Raw genomic sequence first — 19,408 nt, 5'->3', positions numbered from 1 at the left:
CTTCACACCAAAACACATTTAATTTTAGGACTAATTTATGTTGGTAAGACCTTTAAGATCACCAAATCCAACYGCTAACCTAACACTGCCAAGTCCACCACTCAACCATATCCCTGACTTCGATAATCTAGCATTTGTTTTCAGAGCAGTTTTCCTTTAGGCAAGAAAGAAACAAACAGATGTGTACTTGGTTAAATAAACATCTCTCTTTAAAACAAAGCACTGCTCTTTCCTTTTTAATAGTGTTTTTTAATTGCAGTCTGCTTTGCTGTCATTAGAATTCAGCCATTCAAAAACTTATTAACACCAATGCATACATTAGTCTAATAGGGGGAAAGTTCTCTGGAACACTAATTTCTGTTTACATAATACTGTAGACAGTATTATTTAAAAATTAATGTACCTATTAAATGAGAACCTCCAGATTTGCAGGAAGCTGCTACTCCTTCCTTAGCCACACATTTCTAGTACTGAAGAAAGCTGGCAAAATACAGGATACATTTAGTGTCCATTGATATAAAATGGTTACCTGCAGTTTATCCTCATGGTTTGTATGAGTATTAGACAGGTGCCTGAATTCCTGGGTCAGACGGAAGCAGTGCTTCACRTGTTCTGGAGATACGAAATCTTCTGCCACTTTAATGCAGCTGTACAAATTATGGACCTGAAAATCCGTATCAAATGACTCATATACCAAGACAATGAACTATACAAAACAAAACAAAAAAAAAACCCACCAAACCAACCAAAAAAAAAATCGAAACAAAAAAAACCAAACAAAGGAACAACAACAAAAATCACCAAACCCCCCAAAAACCCCAACATCCCCCCATATATTTAGGCTCTGCCACTTTTACTTATCAGAAACGGGAACTGACAGAATTATGTCTAATAGTAAAACCAGAACAAAATACATGACTACATGACATCTAACAGATTCCTTGTTCTGCCATATACGTTAGCATTCCCCACAGCAAGWTCTCTTACCTTTCTCCAGCCTTTTGTTGAATTTGGTTTCCTTGGCTGAAGTTTCACTACACAGAAATGCTTTCCCTCCACTCACCCCAGCTTTTTCCCCCCTGTAATTTCATCACATTTATGTACACATCCTTCAGATATTTACATAACTTTTCATAATGTAAGAACTGCGTAAGTAGAAAAAGAAATCCTAAGTGAGCARTATTAATAAACAATTCTTTTCAATCTGCAGTTCTGTTGTGCCTCAAATTCAATTCTATTTGTCAATATGGCCTAGAGTTGSTATAGTTACCTGATGGGGAGCACCTGCAGGAATGAACACGGCATCGCCAAGGAACTGTACTATTGCCCAGCCTTGCACACCGTACTCATCATAGAGTCGCTTACGTAAGGTCTGGTCCAAGTACCAACTTTGGTCATGAATGGGGTCATGATCTGGAGGATTTTCTTGACCTTGTTCTTCTCCRACCTAGGGCCAAGATATGGGGTGGYRGGAAACCATGACACAGCACCTTAATATTGCTGGCTCACAAAATGATCTGTACCAAAACTATTTCAAGGTAGAACATTRTTTTCATTAAGGTCATTTATGTCTTAAATAGCAACGCGCATTAGTATGAAGATTCCACATCAGGCTGAAAACCTGGGTACATAGTAACTATTAATGCCCCTAAAGACAGAGTGCAATACCTATGCACTCGATAACATACCTTCCGGAGAAGTTCCCGGATCTTTTCAGCATCCTTGGCAGCGTAGATGTGCCACAATGCTCCAGGTTTCTCTCTTCCTTCATGGATTCGCTGCTTTGTTACATCGTCAGCATCTCCCTCATCAATTGTTTTCAGAACCTCTGAAAGGGGAATCCRTGTAAAAGTAGTGTGATTACAAAGCTGCTCATTTTTGACACAAAGAGGAAGGAGCATTTTGAGTTACTAAATCCAGTCACACTGCAACTGCTGCATCATACAAGCTTCATTTTAACAAAATTCAGGCAATGTGTCAATTGACAGCTAATCACAAAGCTCAGTCATGAATTTAAACTGAGCTACAAGTATTCAAACACGAGGAGAAGAAAGGGTAATAAGTTACTCTTTCTCCTGCTTTGTTCAGGAATGTACCTAATTTTTAGCAAAATTCTGCTGCTCCCGCAGTTGGAAACTAATGAGGCAGAACTGCACTTTTAATTCTGTGCTGCAAATATAGCCAACTCCCTTATATACTTCAATTATATACTACAGATATGACAAGCTTAAACAATRGAAGACAGTCTTCTTACTCATACAGACAATTGACTTTTAATGTACAGACAACAGCTTTCCTTAAGCATTACCATCATCATGGGTTCCTTCCCCAATGGGAATCCCAACATACACCATGACATTAACAGCATCGGACACATCCAAGTGCAGGTTTGTGGTACCAACTCGTCTGTCTTCTGCAGTAATTAAGCCTGTAATGGAGTACAAAAAAAAAATAATCTGTGACTAATCTCTTATAGAAATAACCAACATGAAACATCTTTCTAGAAGACTAACTTCATGCATCAATGAGAGCACTAGACCAAATTCAAACAGTAACTGAAATAGGTATATTCATGTGACGTGAAGCGTAAGTAAAAAGTTCATCGATAACTAGTATTTTAACTTTACAGGAAACAGAAGTAGCAAAACTAGTTTATCTAAGTCACGAAAAAACAAGCATTTTAAAACCAAAGCCTGAATTTGTACTTTACAATTTTGTCTGTCTGAGGGTCAGACAGACCCTCATTTATTCAGTGTGTATTGGAGAACTTAGCTATCGTAAGCCCATAGCTAGTCCTCCTTTGCCTGGAAACATGAGAGAACTGCTTTAAGTGGCATTAGCATYCTACTGTGTGCAGCAAGTCATTGGACTATTAAGCCTCAAGCAGTTTTTTATTTTGTCATACTAAGCTGTAAAATCCATGACCAGTTGAACTCGCAGCAGTTAGTGATCGACTCATTGTTAACAATTCAGATTACAATTCAGTAAGGAGAAAACACCTGCAGAYTCAAGTGCTTGTACCTATACACATTGAATGAACCTACACCTCCAAGTGACTGTAAGTATTGGAGAAGGATTTTAAATGTTTGTTTCTTAATTCTTTCACCTTCTTTTTAAGATATTCCTCTCTTTTCCTCTGACCGTTTAACAGYACCCTCTCTTTCTACTTCTGCTTAACAATCTCTAGCAACTAACATAGTAGGGAAGTAAAAAAAAAAAATCTTTGTATTGGCAAACACTAATAGAGGTCTGACCACAAGATTTTTTAGGATCACCATCATATTTATCTGTTTTCTGTTAAAATACACGTTTTTGAAGATAGGAATTCAATTCACTGAACAGTACCTATCATAACAGACCAGAAACAGTAGCTAATATAGACACTCTGTAACATGAACTTTAAAAAAGCACAACTAAAATACAAACATGGAGAAACACAATACATAGGTCCAAAACCCAAGCCAGGCAAATTCACCAAAGACAGATTCATTGTCAACCTCAAGGGCCCTTACAAGCTCCACCTCAAAACTCTGCTTCACAAGATGTAGCAGGGCAAAAGGAAAGAATGACACTTTTAAAATTAATTGTTTGCTCATGGTCTAAGTCACACAGAGTATGCTGGGAAATACAATTACATCATCAGTGGCAASTCTCATGACAAACAGTTAAAGTATTTCTATATAAAAATTGGTCAATATTTAAGGGTCCTCATACACAAAAGATTTCTTCCCAGCTAACTTCTATAAACAGTCCTTTTATTTAGGTAACTGAGTATCACTATGAATCAAATTTCAGTCAGAATTTTTGTATCTTAATGCTTTAAAATGMTAAGCACATGGAAGACTTCACTATTGTGAACTTTTTTTCACTACATACTCTGCAAACAAAGCCATATTTTTACAGCTAAAATGTATTTAAGTTTCTAGAAGTGTTACTCATATTCACCATAGACAGAATTGCTGTTTTTATACCAAGGTCCACGCTTTAATTTGCCTGTAATGCAGCTAAGAGCAAAAAGATACAAACRTATTTTTGAAGACAGATCTAGCTAATTTTTTTCCTTTCATTTCCAAGTAAATAGTTTAATACTGTCTCTCTTTGGACCAAAACCTACATGTCCAAAAAGGATCAAATAGTAAAGGTTTATGATCTACGCTAAGAAAAATACTGTCAAGATCCCTTCCACAAGCTCTGATACAAGGGAAAATAAAACTTTGACGTTTAAGATAAATTCAACAAAATTAATCCATTCCTTCCATTGATAGCAACTAGCAATATACAGAAACCAGTCAGAAGTGACTGATTTCATTCCTTCTTGCTGCATTCTTATTTATGCATTGCTTGATTACATTGTAAGCTCTCTAGTGTACAGACCCCTTCACGGGTCTAGCGATAAATAAACCAAAGCACTGAACACTATTAAATACTGGAATAAGCTCAATTTGCCTAAGMTACAACCCTCTATTTAATTTTTACTTGTGATGTCATCCTGCAAAAAAAAAATCCAAAATAACATCACATCTCTTAGAACTGCAACATGTTCGCTTACAGCTCAAGTCTAATCCACATTTGATTACTGAGATGAAACATTTTGTAAATGAYGAAACAACGAAAAAGCTTCCATGACCTTGGGTCAGTTATTACTCTAAGTATAACAATAATTGGAACGCAAAACCTTTAAAAACACTGCACCTGTCTCACCAACATTCAAAGAAAACAACACAAACTACATCAGGGTAAGTTTGCTTCCACATACTCGCTGTGCAAGATGACTGCATTTTCCTTGTCAGTACTGCTTGACATTTTACGGTATATACAAAAAACAGCTACTTTAAATATTATTTATCTTATTCTAWAGCTGCAGAAGTAAGTGCCTTCAAATCAATCAGCTATTTAAAAATATCCTGGAACTTTAACAACCGTTCGTTTTAAMTGAAAAGTCTAAAAACCTGCTTTGGGCCATAATCTCAAAGTCAGTACACTCAGGAACTAAAATAATTAATGTCATCCATTTTTGTTCATATATCCTCCACACAGCTATATTACAATCATTACAAAACTTCATGCTTCAAAAGGTCCGTGTAGAGTATGTGCTCAGTTGTATGCTGTTTACCTGCTAAACAATTAGAGAGGACAAACTCTCCAAATCAGGCAGCTGAAAATAGTGACAGTTTTGTTTTGCATGTTGTCTGTAGTCTGTTTTATTAGACATGGATTAATAAAATGACAACTCTGGTTGGAAACATGAGGGAACAGGTCAAAGTGGCCAGGTGAGTAATTTYCCTCTTAAATGTATCAACTGGTCTCAAAAAGATACTAACTTTTCCTTGAAACCTGTAYTGGTATTATGTTCATTAAATGTATTAATAATTAGTTGCAAACTTAAATTACCAYATGTACATCTCTTGGATATACAAGGCAGAGAAGGGAACATCTGACAAAGACAGGACTAACGTAAGAATAGATGCCAGGACTAAATGGAAAAAAGAAGAAACGGCAGCCTCTAGGATGCACTGAGTTTTGACTAATGCTGCAGCCTCGTATTTGCCCTAAGTGAAATGAAAAGTTACAAAACACTGTATCGGGAGAACTACACTCACATACCATAGGCATTGTACATTTTGGGACCCAGATCAGGGCGGACAAAGTAGCTTGGCAGCCTAGAAGCCAAATTCAGTCTGCCATCTCTCTTGGTATATTCAGGAAGAGGAAGATTTTCCATCAAGTCCTCAAACCTAGAAAGCAAAGAGAGACAAAGGTGGGTATCCTTCCRTAGCACCTACAGCAGTCCTGTCAGYGTTGATACTAAAGCTTAYTTACCTTGTAGGCATCATATCTCTGAARTCCTCCCCTGGAGGCCAATCCTTTAACTTTAGTACCATAGGCTGACCATCATCTGACCTGAGCCGTTCTGCAAGAAACAAATTAAAATTTCTTCATGTATTATCTTTTTACCACAGCCCACTACCTTGTTAAAGCTGTAAGGGTTTTTGTACCTCTTACAATACACAGCAAAATGGATCCTGGTTTTGTTTTGGACTTCCAAGCATTATCACAGCATGATCAACAACAGTTTAACAACTATATATAGACAAATATAGAYATAATTACCTACAGCAGAAGTCTGACAGATCTTGCACAGCTGCCAAGTTTTAGAATGGTTTCTATTCAGCTTCAAAAACAAGCCTTTCCAAAGCATTCTTGCTTACTCCTTTTACTAGAGTCTAAGGTAGTTTTCAATTTCAAGAAAAGTGGTACTTCTGTAAAATTAAAGTTATTGGTTCTTGTTCTGAAATGAACCCTAACTGTAGTGTAAAGCAAGAAACYGTGGTGCAACACATTCAAAAAAGCTAAAGGGCAGGTGGCCACAAAGGAAGATGGCCTTTAGTTTTTTTAGTTCTTCTCTGCTGGAGGCACTCAAATTAGCAGAGTGCCAAAACCAAACATCTGCTCTTCACTTTAAAAATTTTTACATGAGTCCTGACTGGAAACAGAAAGCTGGCAGCACAGAAAGATGGTATTACCTAAGCAACAGTGCAGATATGCTATGACAGCACTGACCGTATCAACTGCTCTTTTACCTCAGGTCTCACAAAGGCTAWGAGAGTCTATCTGGAAGTGGTACATGAGCAACTTAGAGATCAGTGTAACATTGAGAGAAAAACAAAATTCACTCTTTTACCAGATTTTTCACAACTCCAGATAAAGCCACCTATTGCAAAACAAGGTGTACAGCAGTCTTAACACTTCAGCATCCCCATTTCCCCACAAAATAGCACCCTTCACTGCTTCCAACCTTACCAAGGATTGTCAGCCAAACTGATCTGGCAGATCCTAACAGCATCAGAAGAGAAAGCATATCTAAGAAATTAGGACTCKGAGACCTGCGAATCACATCTGCATTACATATCAACAGGCTACAGAATACAGCCTGAGTTTGCAATATTAAAACATATTTTATTGAAATTAAATGCAGATATGTAAAAAGTGACTGACTTGAAGATAACAAACTTTGACAAACTACAGATTTTAGAGAGGCAAGCAAACTTAAAAGCTTGAGGACTTGAATTCAAAGATGTTTTGCAACTTCCCATATTCAAGATTTTGAACTTATCAAGGATCTTTGTTCTAAACAAGAAGCAGCTTAGAGGGAGGCTATTCAGAAAGGACAGAGGGAAGAATTACCTGGATGAAAACATACAGATCYGACAAATTATATGAAACTGGACAAACCCCAGCAAATCAGCAAAGAAAAGCAGGTGTAAGACGGATGGAAACAAAAAGTCAGACCTTTCAAAAGTCCACTTTGAACCCAGAAGTATTAAAAGAAACAGCACAAGATGAAAATTAATTAAAACATCRTATAGAATAATCTCAATGACAGCTCCAAAGTCAGTGGCTGTTCTACATCCCTTTGGTAATYTAAAGTGAGGGCGAGAGCCAGCCACGTATTTCAAAAATTTGGAATTCATTTAATGCAGAGAAGTCAGAGACATTAGGTAATTTGCTAACAGTTTTCATAAGAATTAGCATATGAAACCTCTGGACTAGTAGCAAATAACACTCCTCTACGCTAGGGATTATCAATGGCCAAAAAAACTTGTAAAAGGAACTATCAAGAGTGAWAAGGTTTTCAAATTTCTCATATAAAGTGTGGTAAAGACATTGTCYAAAAGAAAAGCAGAAGCTGATTTTGCTGAAAGGAGCACATTTGTCTGGAGACAAACTACAAACAACATTTCTCAGAGGTAAYTTGACCCATACAAATTCATTATTTTCATGAATGACCCTAGTACAAAAGTGAGGAGTTTGTGAACTTTCCCAATTACTGTCAGTATACGAAAGACCACAACATTTTATCCTTCTAGGTCATTTATTTCTGATTAATAACAAAAACGGTATGAAATTTAACAGTACAAAATACAATACTCTCTACTAACCATATAAAAAACAAGTCAAAAGCCAGGAGTTCTTTGGAAAACAACTAGGAAAGGAATATTCTCRGCCTGCAAATCTATCATTTCATTGACTGTTGAATGAACTGTCAGCCAACAGTTCACTGTTTCTGAAATATGCATATAGCAATAAATACAGGAAACATTTTATACAACTCTAAAATCAGCAACATTTGCAATGAACCATTACAGCTCTAACATCTGTAACTGTATRACCGCTTGGATCTAGGTATGTACAATCTAAAACGGAGCACTCTGTTTTCCAGAATCTCTTTAACCTGACCAGTTATGTCCCCTGAAATTTTAGCTGATTAGTTTCCCCATCCACACTCGACGGAAGGTTTTCTCAAAGAAGAACTCAAGCATTAAATAATGTGTTATCATGTGAGGCAGGCATATAGCATTGCTATTCATAATACATATGAATTTGTATTTGTACTCACAGATGATCTACTCCAAAAATAATTTGCAATACCAAATTTACTTGACTGATTTATTCCACCAAGTACAAGTTTTAGCAGTTTATCAAAAGTCTCAGCCTGTTTTAGCTCTTTGGGTTCCCTTTAGTTGTACAGTAAAAACAGTTTGAAAGGAGAGCAAGGGTAGACACATTAGTTACTGTCTTAATAACAGTAACCGATGATTAATTTCACCTGGAGAAGTTTAAAAAAAAAAAAAAAARRAAAAAAACTAGCTTCCCATGAAAAATCACTTTTTGACACAAGAAAGTAACAAACACTAACACGTAACAGCACAGACAGTTCTTYTGGGCAGTCCTGCCCTAATCTTCACCAACAAACATTTTCTAAGGTGTGCTACATGTAAGGAGCAATGGCTTCTTTGGATGAGACTGACAGGTATTCGGACTTTTTCTTGACTTATTTTTTAGGAAAATAGGTGGAAAATGAAGAGTTGAAGCAAGACAGACTGCTCAGTAAMACTAATCAGCCATAAATATTACTTACTAGATATTATCTCAAAGCCATCCCAGAAGTCACGCACTTTCACGTCTGAAATTATGGCACAGTTCCTGCAGTTCACCAAATCTACATCTTGRTCTCCAAATTCCAGGCTGAAAGCTTCTGGTTTCCAAAGCTCTGACTTCAACTTCTTATGGACACCAGATACCAGCACGGGCTGAGAATACAAAGATGAATGCTTACTCCACCATAACCAAATTTCTTACACATGCAGCCAAACTTTCTTAAGAGCTGAGACTCCTGGCTACCACCATACAAAAGACACCACAAATCTATTTCATCCATGTCTGGGTTTTGTGCATCAAGCAAATAACCGGAGACAAAGCAAACTTGAGTTCCACGCCATGTGCAGTTGCCTTGGAAGAGGCATTGCATTGGACTTGCCAAGGCAAGTGCATTAGCTCCCCATGGGCGGGTGTTGGCAGCAGCGGCAGCGGAGGCTCAGTGAGAGGAGGCTGGGAGCTGCCCCATGGTGGGCACAGATGGTTCCATCTGGCTCAACAGACCCATCACTAGCCAAAGCTGAGCCCATAACTGATGCTGGCGGCATCTCTGKGATAATGAGAAGGAAAGGGTAAAAAGTTCTCCACCGCTGCTGTGTGTGTGAGAGAGAAAGAGAGAGAGAGGCACRGGGACACACATGACACATGGATAGCAGGCAGGGAGAAGGGAGAGAAACAGCTSTGCACACACCAAGGTCAGTGATGGAGGAGGTGCTTGCAGCCYATTGAAGAGTATGGTGAGGGCAGGCTGTCCCCCTGCAGCCTGCAGAAGATCATGGTGAGGCAGAGATCCACCTGCAGTCCGCAGAGGATCCTGCACTGCAGCAGAGGGATATATCCTGGAGGAAGCTGCAGTCCATGGAGAGCCCATGCTGGAATAGGCTCTGGCAGAAGCTGTAGGGAGAATCCCATGCGTAAGGAAACTTTCTGGCAGAAATTGTGCCCACTGGGCACCCACACTGGAGCAGCCCAYGAAGAGGACTCATGTTGGAGCCATTCATGAAGGATAGTATCCTGTGAGAGGAACTCCACACTGAAGCAGGGGGAAAGTGTGAGAGGGAAAGAGCAGCAGACCTAGTGTTAGGAACTGACCACAACCCCCATCATCTCCCCTGTGTCACTCCAGGGATTGTGGGGATGAGGAGGTGTAAGAGTCAAAGATGAGAGAGTAAAGTTGAGCCTTTACGAAAAAGGTGAAGTGAGGGGCACAGGTAAGGTGTTTACTAATTTTTGTCTTTGTTCTCTAGCATTCTACTCTACTTTTAATTGGTAATAAATTCAATTCCTTTATCACAAGTTAAACCTGTTTTGCTCATGACAGCAATAACTAAGGAATCTCCCTGTCTTGACCCACGAACTTYTTCACCTTATTTTCCTCTCCTGTTCTGTGGACAAAGGGGAGTGAGAAATCAGCTGGGCAGATGGGTCTGGCAGCCAGACAGGATTAATTCACCTGTGGCAGTACATGAGGTGTAGAATCCCATCACCTGTCCTTTTTTTTAAGCATAAATGCAACGACCACTCAAAACAGCATATGTAGTAAAGCCTTCTCATGTGAAAATTTTCATATTTTTGTATTAATTAACTATTTCACTCGTTATTTATGTATAATCACAGATCAACAATAATTCTGTAGAAAAAAAAACAAGTAGCAGGAAAGAGGCTGTTCGCTTGCAAAAGGGGTTTTAAGATGTTTAGGCTAACGATGTACATATATTCCATGCATATTTCAGTGGCCTCTCCCCATAAACACTCAAAGCATTTGCTGAACTAACGACACTTGGAAAAGGTATACCAGACAATCCTCCCAACATCGCCAAAACTTGTTCARTTCCTCTCACCCTGCTATCTCTAACAAATTACCAGACTTGAGAGAAAATTAAAYGAAGGTATGAGGTGAACTGGCACATTGACTATTTCCACCTGCAGGGCTCTAGCTTTAGTAACTGCTACCTACGTTCAAATGACAGTTCCTATGTCTATGCAAGTTGGAATTAATTCCAAGCTCTGCCCTATATATTAACAGTGTAATGGTGGGTGTCTTAGTTTATTCACATGAAGAACTCAGCACAACCCCATGAAGCACAGATGTCCCTAGACGCAGTRTAAGTGCATTAGGCAAAGATAGCTATAGAGATATATGCAAGCGACCCTAAAGTTATGCTGCTTAAAAACACTCCAGTAACTAAATGCTGCTTCTTTTGTATTGCCCAATGGTCTCTGGAAGGACTAGTTTTGAATTTGGTCCTTAACCAAGGACAACTATTGATTYGGAAATGAATGGAACAAAAACCCAGCTCAAGGCCAAGAAATGGCCTTGGTTTTCAARTACAATACAACATAGCCGTAAGTTCTAGAGGGCAGCAATGAAACCTCAACTCCAGAAGACTGAGATGTAGGAAAACAAAAAGGGGTTGTTACTTTACTCCTGTCAAATATCAGGGGAACAAAAAAAAAGCAAAAAGTCCCACAGAAACATTTAGGTTGGAAGCAACTACMTTCACACCAAAWAGAAGTGTTTTCTTATGTYGAGGCTGAACTTTCTGCACCCACTCCCACTCATCCTGTCAGTGGGTATTGCCAGGAAGAGCCTGGCTCCCTCTTAAGATTTCCTCCCCACACTCAACTGAGCYTTCTCTTCTCTGGGCTGAACAGTCCCAGCTCCCTCAYGTAAGTGATGCTCCAGTCCCTTCATCATCTTMGTGACCCWTYGCTGGGATTCCTCCAGTATTGTCCACGTCTGTTGCACTGGGGAGCCCAGAACTGAACACAGTACTCCAGGTGAGGCTTCTACCAATGAGCAGGGGAAGGAAAAGGGAGTCATCACTTACTTTGATCTGCTGACAACTCCCTTTGTCATGAGGACACATTCTTGGCTCATGGTCACACCCTTGCCCACTTGGGACMCAAAGATCCTTCTAGGCAAAGCTACTTTCCAAATGGCTGCTTCTCAGCACCTGCTGCAGGATGTTGTTATTCCTGAGGTGCAGGACGTTACATTTTCCCTCKGTGAACACCACCAAATTCTTCTCAGTCCAATTCTCCAGCCTGCTCAGACCCTCTGAATAKCAGCATAACCATCTGCTGTATCAGTCATACCTCCTCGTTTTCTCCTGTCTGTAAATTTTATGTCTATGAACCCTATCCCATCTAAGTCACTAACAACATAATAAATRCTACTCATCCCAAAACTGACCCCCWRTGATATACCACKGTAGTGATACTGTAGCCCTTGCATTAAAATGACTGAAATGCCATTTCAGTCAGTGTTAAGTCCATCACACAACTCACCAAGTCTGTACTTCAGTTTGTCTGATGACATTATCACAGTGTTTAAAAAACCTTATTAAAGGTAACATAAAAAACATCCAGTRCTTTCCCTTCATCCACCAAGCCAGTCATCTCATCACAGAATGCTAAAAGGCAGGTTAAGCATRATTCAACCAGCATTCCTGAGCTGCTCTTCTCTTCAGGACCATATACCCCCATGGGATTCTTCCAATCAAGTACTTGAAATTGTGAAAGTCTGCTCTCCTAAAACCTAGATTTGTGATCGTGTTTTTTTGCTTTGCTCCCTCCTCAAAATCTTGATTCTAATGCCACCATCTAAGTCACTGCAGCCAAAGGTGTCCSCCATCTCCACATCAACAACCAGTTCTTCCTTGCGTGGAAGCATGAGGTCCAGCACACGCACCCTCCCCTAGCCGTTTTCTTGATCGGCTGTCTCAGGACATTAACATCAATGCACTTTAGGACTGCTTGTGACCTGCTGTGTTGTTCCTTCAGCAGGTATCAGGGTCACCGAACGAGGCCCAGGAAATGTGAACACAGGGCTTCCTCCAGTTGTATGAAGATGACTTTATAACTTTTTTACGGTCAGTGGGTTTGTAGTAGATATTTGCCCCGATGTTGTCTGTGTTAGTCTGCTCACTGATCCTGGCCATAAGGTCTTAAATGACTCATTATCAGTTCCTACACAGTTTCATGCATTCTAGCTTCTTCTGCACATACACAGCAATGCTCTCTTCTCACCTTCCTAGCCTGTCATTCCTGTGTTGTCYTTCCTGAACAGCATCTACGTATTCCTTCCCACACTACAGCTGCATGAGCTAYCCCACCACTCTGTCACACCAATGAGACCATGGCTGTGCAACTGCACCTTATTCCTCCTGTTTGTTCAATGTGTTATATGCATTAGTATACAGGTACTTCAGAAAGATATCTAGTCATGTTGATTTCCCAGAAACAGTATGAGAGCTTCCTTCACAATGATGTGATGCACACAGATCCTTACAATGCATATGCTTCAGGTGGACGTCTTTCATCCTTGGTTTCTCGAGTATGAGATTTCCCTCTTCACATCACCTCACACTGCTTGCTTGCCAAACCAATCAACTAATTCCTTCCTTGAGCACTGGCTATACTCTCCCCCTCCCTTGTTCCTGCTTACAGCTCTCCAAATAAGGCTGGCCAGTTGGTTGGCACAGATGCCTTTTTTTTTTTTTTTTTTCTTAGATGGATCCTATCTCTTCCAAGCAATCCACAATCCCCAAAGAGGTTCCCACTATCATAAAACCTTCAAAACCAGCTGTGCAAACAATGGTTGACATGCATGATCTCTCCACCCCTCTACCCCTCACTGGCAGGACTAAGAAAACCGCCAGGGCTCCATGGCCTTGATTAATATTCCCAGAGCCATATAGTTGCTCTTGATGCTGTCCTGGTCTCCCAGTAGTAGTGTGTTTGCCAATATGGAAAAGAAGCAGAGGGCACATTGAGGTATTTGAGGGACAAGATAATCTTTGATAGTCTTTCCMCTATGCCCTAAATGTGAGGCCCTGACAAGCAACAAACCTTCCTAAGACAACAGAGCAAATACAGCAATCTCCAATTTTAATATATTTCCACATCACAGTAAAAATGGTGACATTAAGGCTATAAAAAAGTTTTARCATGTTCTACAAAAAACACTAGGAATCATGAATGACGAGTGAAATAATAGTACCTTTCACAGGATGCGTGGAAAGCATTGCCTGGTACACTTTAAGCCACAGAAAAATAATGACAGATTTTGATGCCTGCTGTATTCACTTGACCACTTGTAAAGAGCAATTAAACGAAACCCCAAAACTACCAAGCAATTAACTTAGTACAACCCTTCCTGCTACTAAGCAACAAATTTATCACAGTAGAAAGACGATGTTCTCTTTAGTGTAGAACACAGCTAGGGTTCCATGATAAAAGGACAGTGAACTTGCCTGGTAGACATTCCCTACSAAATCTGCTCTCAAACTATAGGGAGATAACAACAACAACAACAACAAAAAAAAAAAAAGCTCCAGTACCATTCCAGATTTTCAGTGTCTCAAAAAAAAGAGAAATCCTATCATGAAAATTCAGAAAATAACAGGTTGCAATAGGACGAGAGTCTTAACAGTATCCAGCTAAATAACGAGTGTTTACAGGAGAGCAAAATGCTCTTGAAAAACAGCTTCAGCAAGAATTAGTCTTATGGTCTCTCAGTGAATTCTGAGATAAGACAGAGTTTAACTTATTTCTGACAATTTCCAAGATAAAGGACACAAAAAATGTTGCTCTTTTTGAGTGCACTGARGGAGTGCAATTTATTGTTTAAGCAYTAAGGGAAAAGAATTTTSTCTTTTAACAATTTGGGATGCCACTATAGCCAACATCTTTACACGGCACACATGTAGTGTCCAGTGTGCATTTATTGGGGAGGATTGGGGAGGGTGGCTAAGGGGTTCTTTCCAAACAACCTTTTCCAGACCACAAATCAGGAAGAGGGTTTGGGGAATGGTGGGAGAATTAATGTTCTCTCACTTCACTTTTAAAGGTGCAGCTGGCTTGCTATGTAAGCCAAGCAAGAACTGCGATGGAGCAGAGTTTCTTGAGAAGGTCTCCCCCTGAAGAAATTGTGCTCAAAATAACCTTGTTGAGACAGTAATGCCTGCCTGGGTCACATGCTTTCTTATATGCACGAACAAGGGAAGTTCAGTTAGATTCCTTTCCACATTTCAACAGCAAACTCAAATGAGTGCAACACCACCTCGAGGATCGCTGAATGAGCTAAGGTCACCTGAATGATAAAATGATCCAAAAAGTATCAATAGCACACCTCCSGGCAAAGCCTAAAACAGCAGGTCACACAAGCATGGCAGCTGTAGCCAGAGCCTCAGGGTGTGAACCAACTTGGACAGCAATGCACACTGCAAACTACACATCAGACACAAGATTGGTAATCACATCTCTAAACTCATAMGAGGTCTCTCGAGACTCATTGATAGTCAAGAATTCCACGGTCACAAACAGCAGCTTGCACATGGTGATTAACTTGTCTCACTGGTAGAGAAACTGACAAGCAGTTTTTGTAGGCATTCCCAAAATATTTAGGATCCTCCTAAGAGAGAGATTAGTATTTCCTGACAGAAAATGTTGAGAAAATTATCAGAGTATACTAACTGGAAACTAAGGAGCTCTTTCCAAAGAAAGGCAGAGGATGAACACTACGGCACTGCAAAAGAATCATCTGAAACCCCTCATAAATCAAAAAAATGAAACTGGATGAAAAATAAAAAAAAAAAGAATAAAAGGAAACTCCTAGGCATCCCAAAACAGTCAGGACAGGAAGATAACTGCAGTTAGTGGGAAGCTGGCAATGAAGTTTCTAGTCAGACAAGCAGGGGTGTACTGCACAGTACTTTTCTCCACCTATTAGGAGCTGGCCAGAGGAGTCATGAACACGAATGCAGCCGGTGGCACAGCTTCCATCTTCTCAGCTCTCATGGCTAGGTACTGGTTATGCTTGTGTCCAGAAACTATGCTTGTGGAACCCAGAAAATGAGCAGTCCCATGGGATAGGCTACACTTAAATGAAAAGTACTTCACTTCTGACAGAAATAGACTTTGAGGTGCCAAAAGAGGTACATGCAGCCTGTTCTTCCAAAACACCTCAGCATCTCATGAACAACCGCAAATAAGTATGGAATGTGACTGCCAAGCGCATTGGCATGTAACAACAGACCACCTGACAACAAGGACTTCTCCAGAAAAGATGATGAGGGACCTAACGGGCTAGCACTAATCGTCTCAATTCTGAGTAGTTAGTGAAGGTAYTGAAGCTGCAGAACCAAATGCCAAGAATAGTTTGAATAATGGTGGACATCATCCTCTGTTAGAGCTATGGGCGCACTTCCTTTGCAGCAGCAATTACTCACCCACTTTTTAAGATTCAGCTTGTCCRCCAGGCTGATCTTACTGACTCTCCGGAGAAGTCTTAAGCTGCAGCACTACAGACCGAGATCTGAAAAAGTGGCTATGCTGTCAGCAGTTCTAAGGTACAGTCTGTTGTCTGAAGGCCTAGCCATTTGATGGCACCTCAGACAATCCATGAGAGTGCTGTGTGCATCAGTTGCTGAGTCCAAAACAGTACTTGTGTTCCCACTAGCTGTAGGGCTCAGGGTGAGATAYGGTATCAAGTACACCCAAAATTCAGTCAACTACTGCATGCAAGGAACAGACCTTTCCCTGAAGCTATCTATAAAGCATCAAGTGCGGGTAAATGCTAAGGTGCACACAGGAAATCAGAGTGGATTGATAACTGGGCTGTAGTACAGCAGAGCAGGTTCAGCACAAAGCACACTACAACTAAAAAGGCTATCATTGCAAACACTCTCATCATGGTRCGCTGAGCAAAGGGTTCTCAGTTCTATGCAAGAGAACATGGGCTCGAGTCAGTATTGCACAGAGTAAACAGGGTGGCTATGTCCCCCGTTTACAAGCTGAAATGTTCATTCGCCATATTCACTCGGGAGCAACTGGCCAAGGTTTGAACAGACTGTTTTTATCAAGGTACAAACTGCAATTTCAGGATACTTACAAGCAGCAAGGGATGGATACTTTTCATTCACTYACCTGGCCTTGCTTCCAGCATTCCCTGAAGATCTTCCAGTTGTTTTTGTTGCTGGGATCGTGAAGGCAAAGAAGTCTACCATCACACAGCCAAGAGTGGGAAGTGTGTGGATCCAGCACATTTAATCCCATTACCATTTCCTTCACCTCTCTCTGCGTGTCAGCTAAATTACTAGCTCGTTTTGCACCGTCAGATGTCTTCTTATTTTCCACCACAGAAGCAATGATATGGTCCAAGAAGTTTGGCAGGCTGGCTTTACCTTTGGCCCCCTAGAAAAYGTAAATCGAGTTTAGAGTTAAGAGTTAAGTTTAGTCTTGCAACAGTGTAACATATAGCTGCTCTCCTTCAAGTCAGACACCTTGCTACCAGGAAACAAACTGGCTCAGAGACAGACATGTATCTGAGTAAGAAGAGAAATGTGACTCTGTTTTACAATGGTAAAAGTTAAAATAACTAACTAYAGGCTATCTAGAAAAATATGACACAAACAGACGTGATTCAGACTCCAGATTCCCAAAACGACTTGAAAATCCTTCAGAGAGGCTTTGCCTGATGACATCAGCAGCCTTCTGAAGATTCTTGGATGAATCCCATCAGGCCCTAGATTTGCAGGGATCCAGCAGATCGCACTCAAGTATAYTCTAGCTCAAATGCCTTTCAAGTATACCTAAGTTTGATGGAGGAGCTCGTTTACTCTTTGTCTTTTTTTCTGTGGTATGCTCTTACAATATTCTTATAGACGTGAAATTTAAAGTGAGCTTTTACAGGGATGCTGATTAGCAATCAAGCTACTTATAGGCTATATTTAACTATTTTTCTTGGTCTCTTGACTCCTCTCCTCGGCAAYAGTAAACTAAAACTAAAAATTAGCATGAAAACTCTCTATAACTTCATGAGGTGGTGAGTTTTGGTGAGGCATTACATTTATTTCAACATTCAAGAGTAAAATGCTAYAAAAACATGTAGATGGAAATTCTTCCCTAGAACAGGTATCATTGAAGAAACACAAAAGTATTCACCGTAGAAGCTGCAGAAAAGACTGGAGGAAAGGGGATTCCTGTGTCTGATGGGACCTGAGGAAGCTTTCCAGGCCCTGCGTGTAGCAGATCTCGGAGGCTTGAGCCTTCAGCTTTGTTGCTAGATGTCACTGGGCCCAACAAGAGGCTATTAAACAGCTTTGGGGTTAGCGGTGAAACTTTTGTACTGGAGTTGAAKGAATCCAATCCAAAGGGTGAGTGGGATTCTTTATTAAGCACTGACCTCAGTGATCCTGATTCTGCAAGATAAATATAAACATCATAGGGAGGGGTGAGGGGAAAAAAAACCCCAAGAGGCAAAGTTAAAATGATCACCAAGTTTTCTGAAATTATTTGCTCTTGCACTAAACGGGATATTAACAGAATCTTGCAGTAAAGGTACACTATCATTCTAACAGTGAATGAAGCACCTCAATGAGAATCAAAGAMATTAGATACTTCACAYAGATTTTACTCTTCGTATTCTGTCRAGGTTTTGAATAGCACAGATCTCATCAAAAAGGTCTTGCACACACAAACCCATTTTTTTTTTTAACAGATTCAATTAAAAACATTTTCCCAACTCTCTGAATTAATGTTTTGATATTAAGTATTTCAAATTTTAATGGTAGCCAAAATATTACAGGTGATTAAGCGCTGCAAAACTAATGAATGATTAACCAACATTTAAGATCAACATGCAAAGTAGTCCCRGTTAGACATATGGACAGGAATAAATCCTGTGCTGGTCATGCTACCTCTGACATCTAGGAAATGTATTTACTCAAATTACTGAGTATTAAAGATGCTATAAGCTTTTCTCTATCCTTCCATAGGGACTCTACTCCCAGTTCCTTGGAAATGCATTCTTCACATAGCACACAGCTCTTTTGTGTTTACTTCAACAGTTATAAAGTGACAAAGCTGCATCTGAAATAAACTGCTATTTCACAACAGGATATCAGCTTATGAGAAAATAAATACACAAACTGGCATAGAAATAAACTGTGAGTGACAAGACAGTATTGTCCTCAGCTGTACGTATTTCCAGCTTTGCCTTTTTCCAAGCCTGTACAACAAAATCGGTTCTAAGAGGCAAAGGAGGAAAAATTACCTCGTTCTTTTCTATTTAGGGCTAGACACACTGACAAAGTATAGCAATCAAACAGTACTTTATCATTTATATTTTAATTCCAACCYCAGAGGGCATTTCTTCTGCTCACCTTTTGTTTCCTCTTTTGCTTTTTGCGTTGCTAAATCTGCAAGCCAGTGTAAAGCTGACGATGGAGCTGTTTCTGGACAAAGTGGTCTGTTACTCTTTACTTCACCAGCRTTACTGGTTGGTAATGTCTCTGTTTTTGCAGATTCTTCTATCCTACTATCAGTTGCTTCAGATTTTGGTACAATGTCCATTTCTACTTGCCCCCCTCCTGCTGTTCCTGCTCCAGTGGAAAAGGTGCTCTCGTTTCCAGATATTGATGCACTGGGATTTACAGTCGGAAGCTAAAACAAAAAAGCAAACAAA

The 19,408-nt window shown here is 39.9% G+C and overlaps 1 protein-coding gene across 1 annotated transcript in view; it reads right to left on the bottom strand.

Annotated features, from left to right (window-relative positions):
- The window catches only part of KDM3B (lysine demethylase 3B), a 49,075-nt gene that overhangs the window by 3,354 nt on the left and 26,313 nt on the right, over positions 1–19,408 (bottom strand). The window contains exons 14-23 of the mRNA XM_057384304.1: positions 19,107–19,386; positions 17,887–18,143; positions 16,870–17,136; positions 8,921–9,092; positions 5,821–5,911; positions 5,605–5,735; positions 2,309–2,428; positions 1,689–1,828; positions 1,271–1,447; positions 530–664 (exon numbers count right to left, since the gene is read on the bottom strand). Coding sequence (XP_057240287.1) covers positions 530–664; positions 1,271–1,447; positions 1,689–1,828; positions 2,309–2,428; positions 5,605–5,735; positions 5,821–5,911; positions 8,921–9,092; positions 16,870–17,136; positions 17,887–18,143; positions 19,107–19,386 — 1,770 coding nt within the window. The remainder of the gene's footprint in view (positions 1–529; positions 665–1,270; positions 1,448–1,688; positions 1,829–2,308; positions 2,429–5,604; positions 5,736–5,820; positions 5,912–8,920; positions 9,093–16,869; positions 17,137–17,886; positions 18,144–19,106; positions 19,387–19,408) is intronic.

Source organism: Malurus melanocephalus, unplaced genomic scaffold (assembly GCF_030028575.1).
Source record: "Malurus melanocephalus ecotype Western Australia unplaced genomic scaffold, MMel_1.1 scaffold_696, whole genome shotgun sequence".
Taxonomy (NCBI): Eukaryota; Metazoa; Chordata; class Aves; order Passeriformes; family Maluridae; genus Malurus; species Malurus melanocephalus.
Note: the sequence above shows the minus strand (reverse complement) of the source record. Positions and strands in the feature narration are given on the sequence as shown.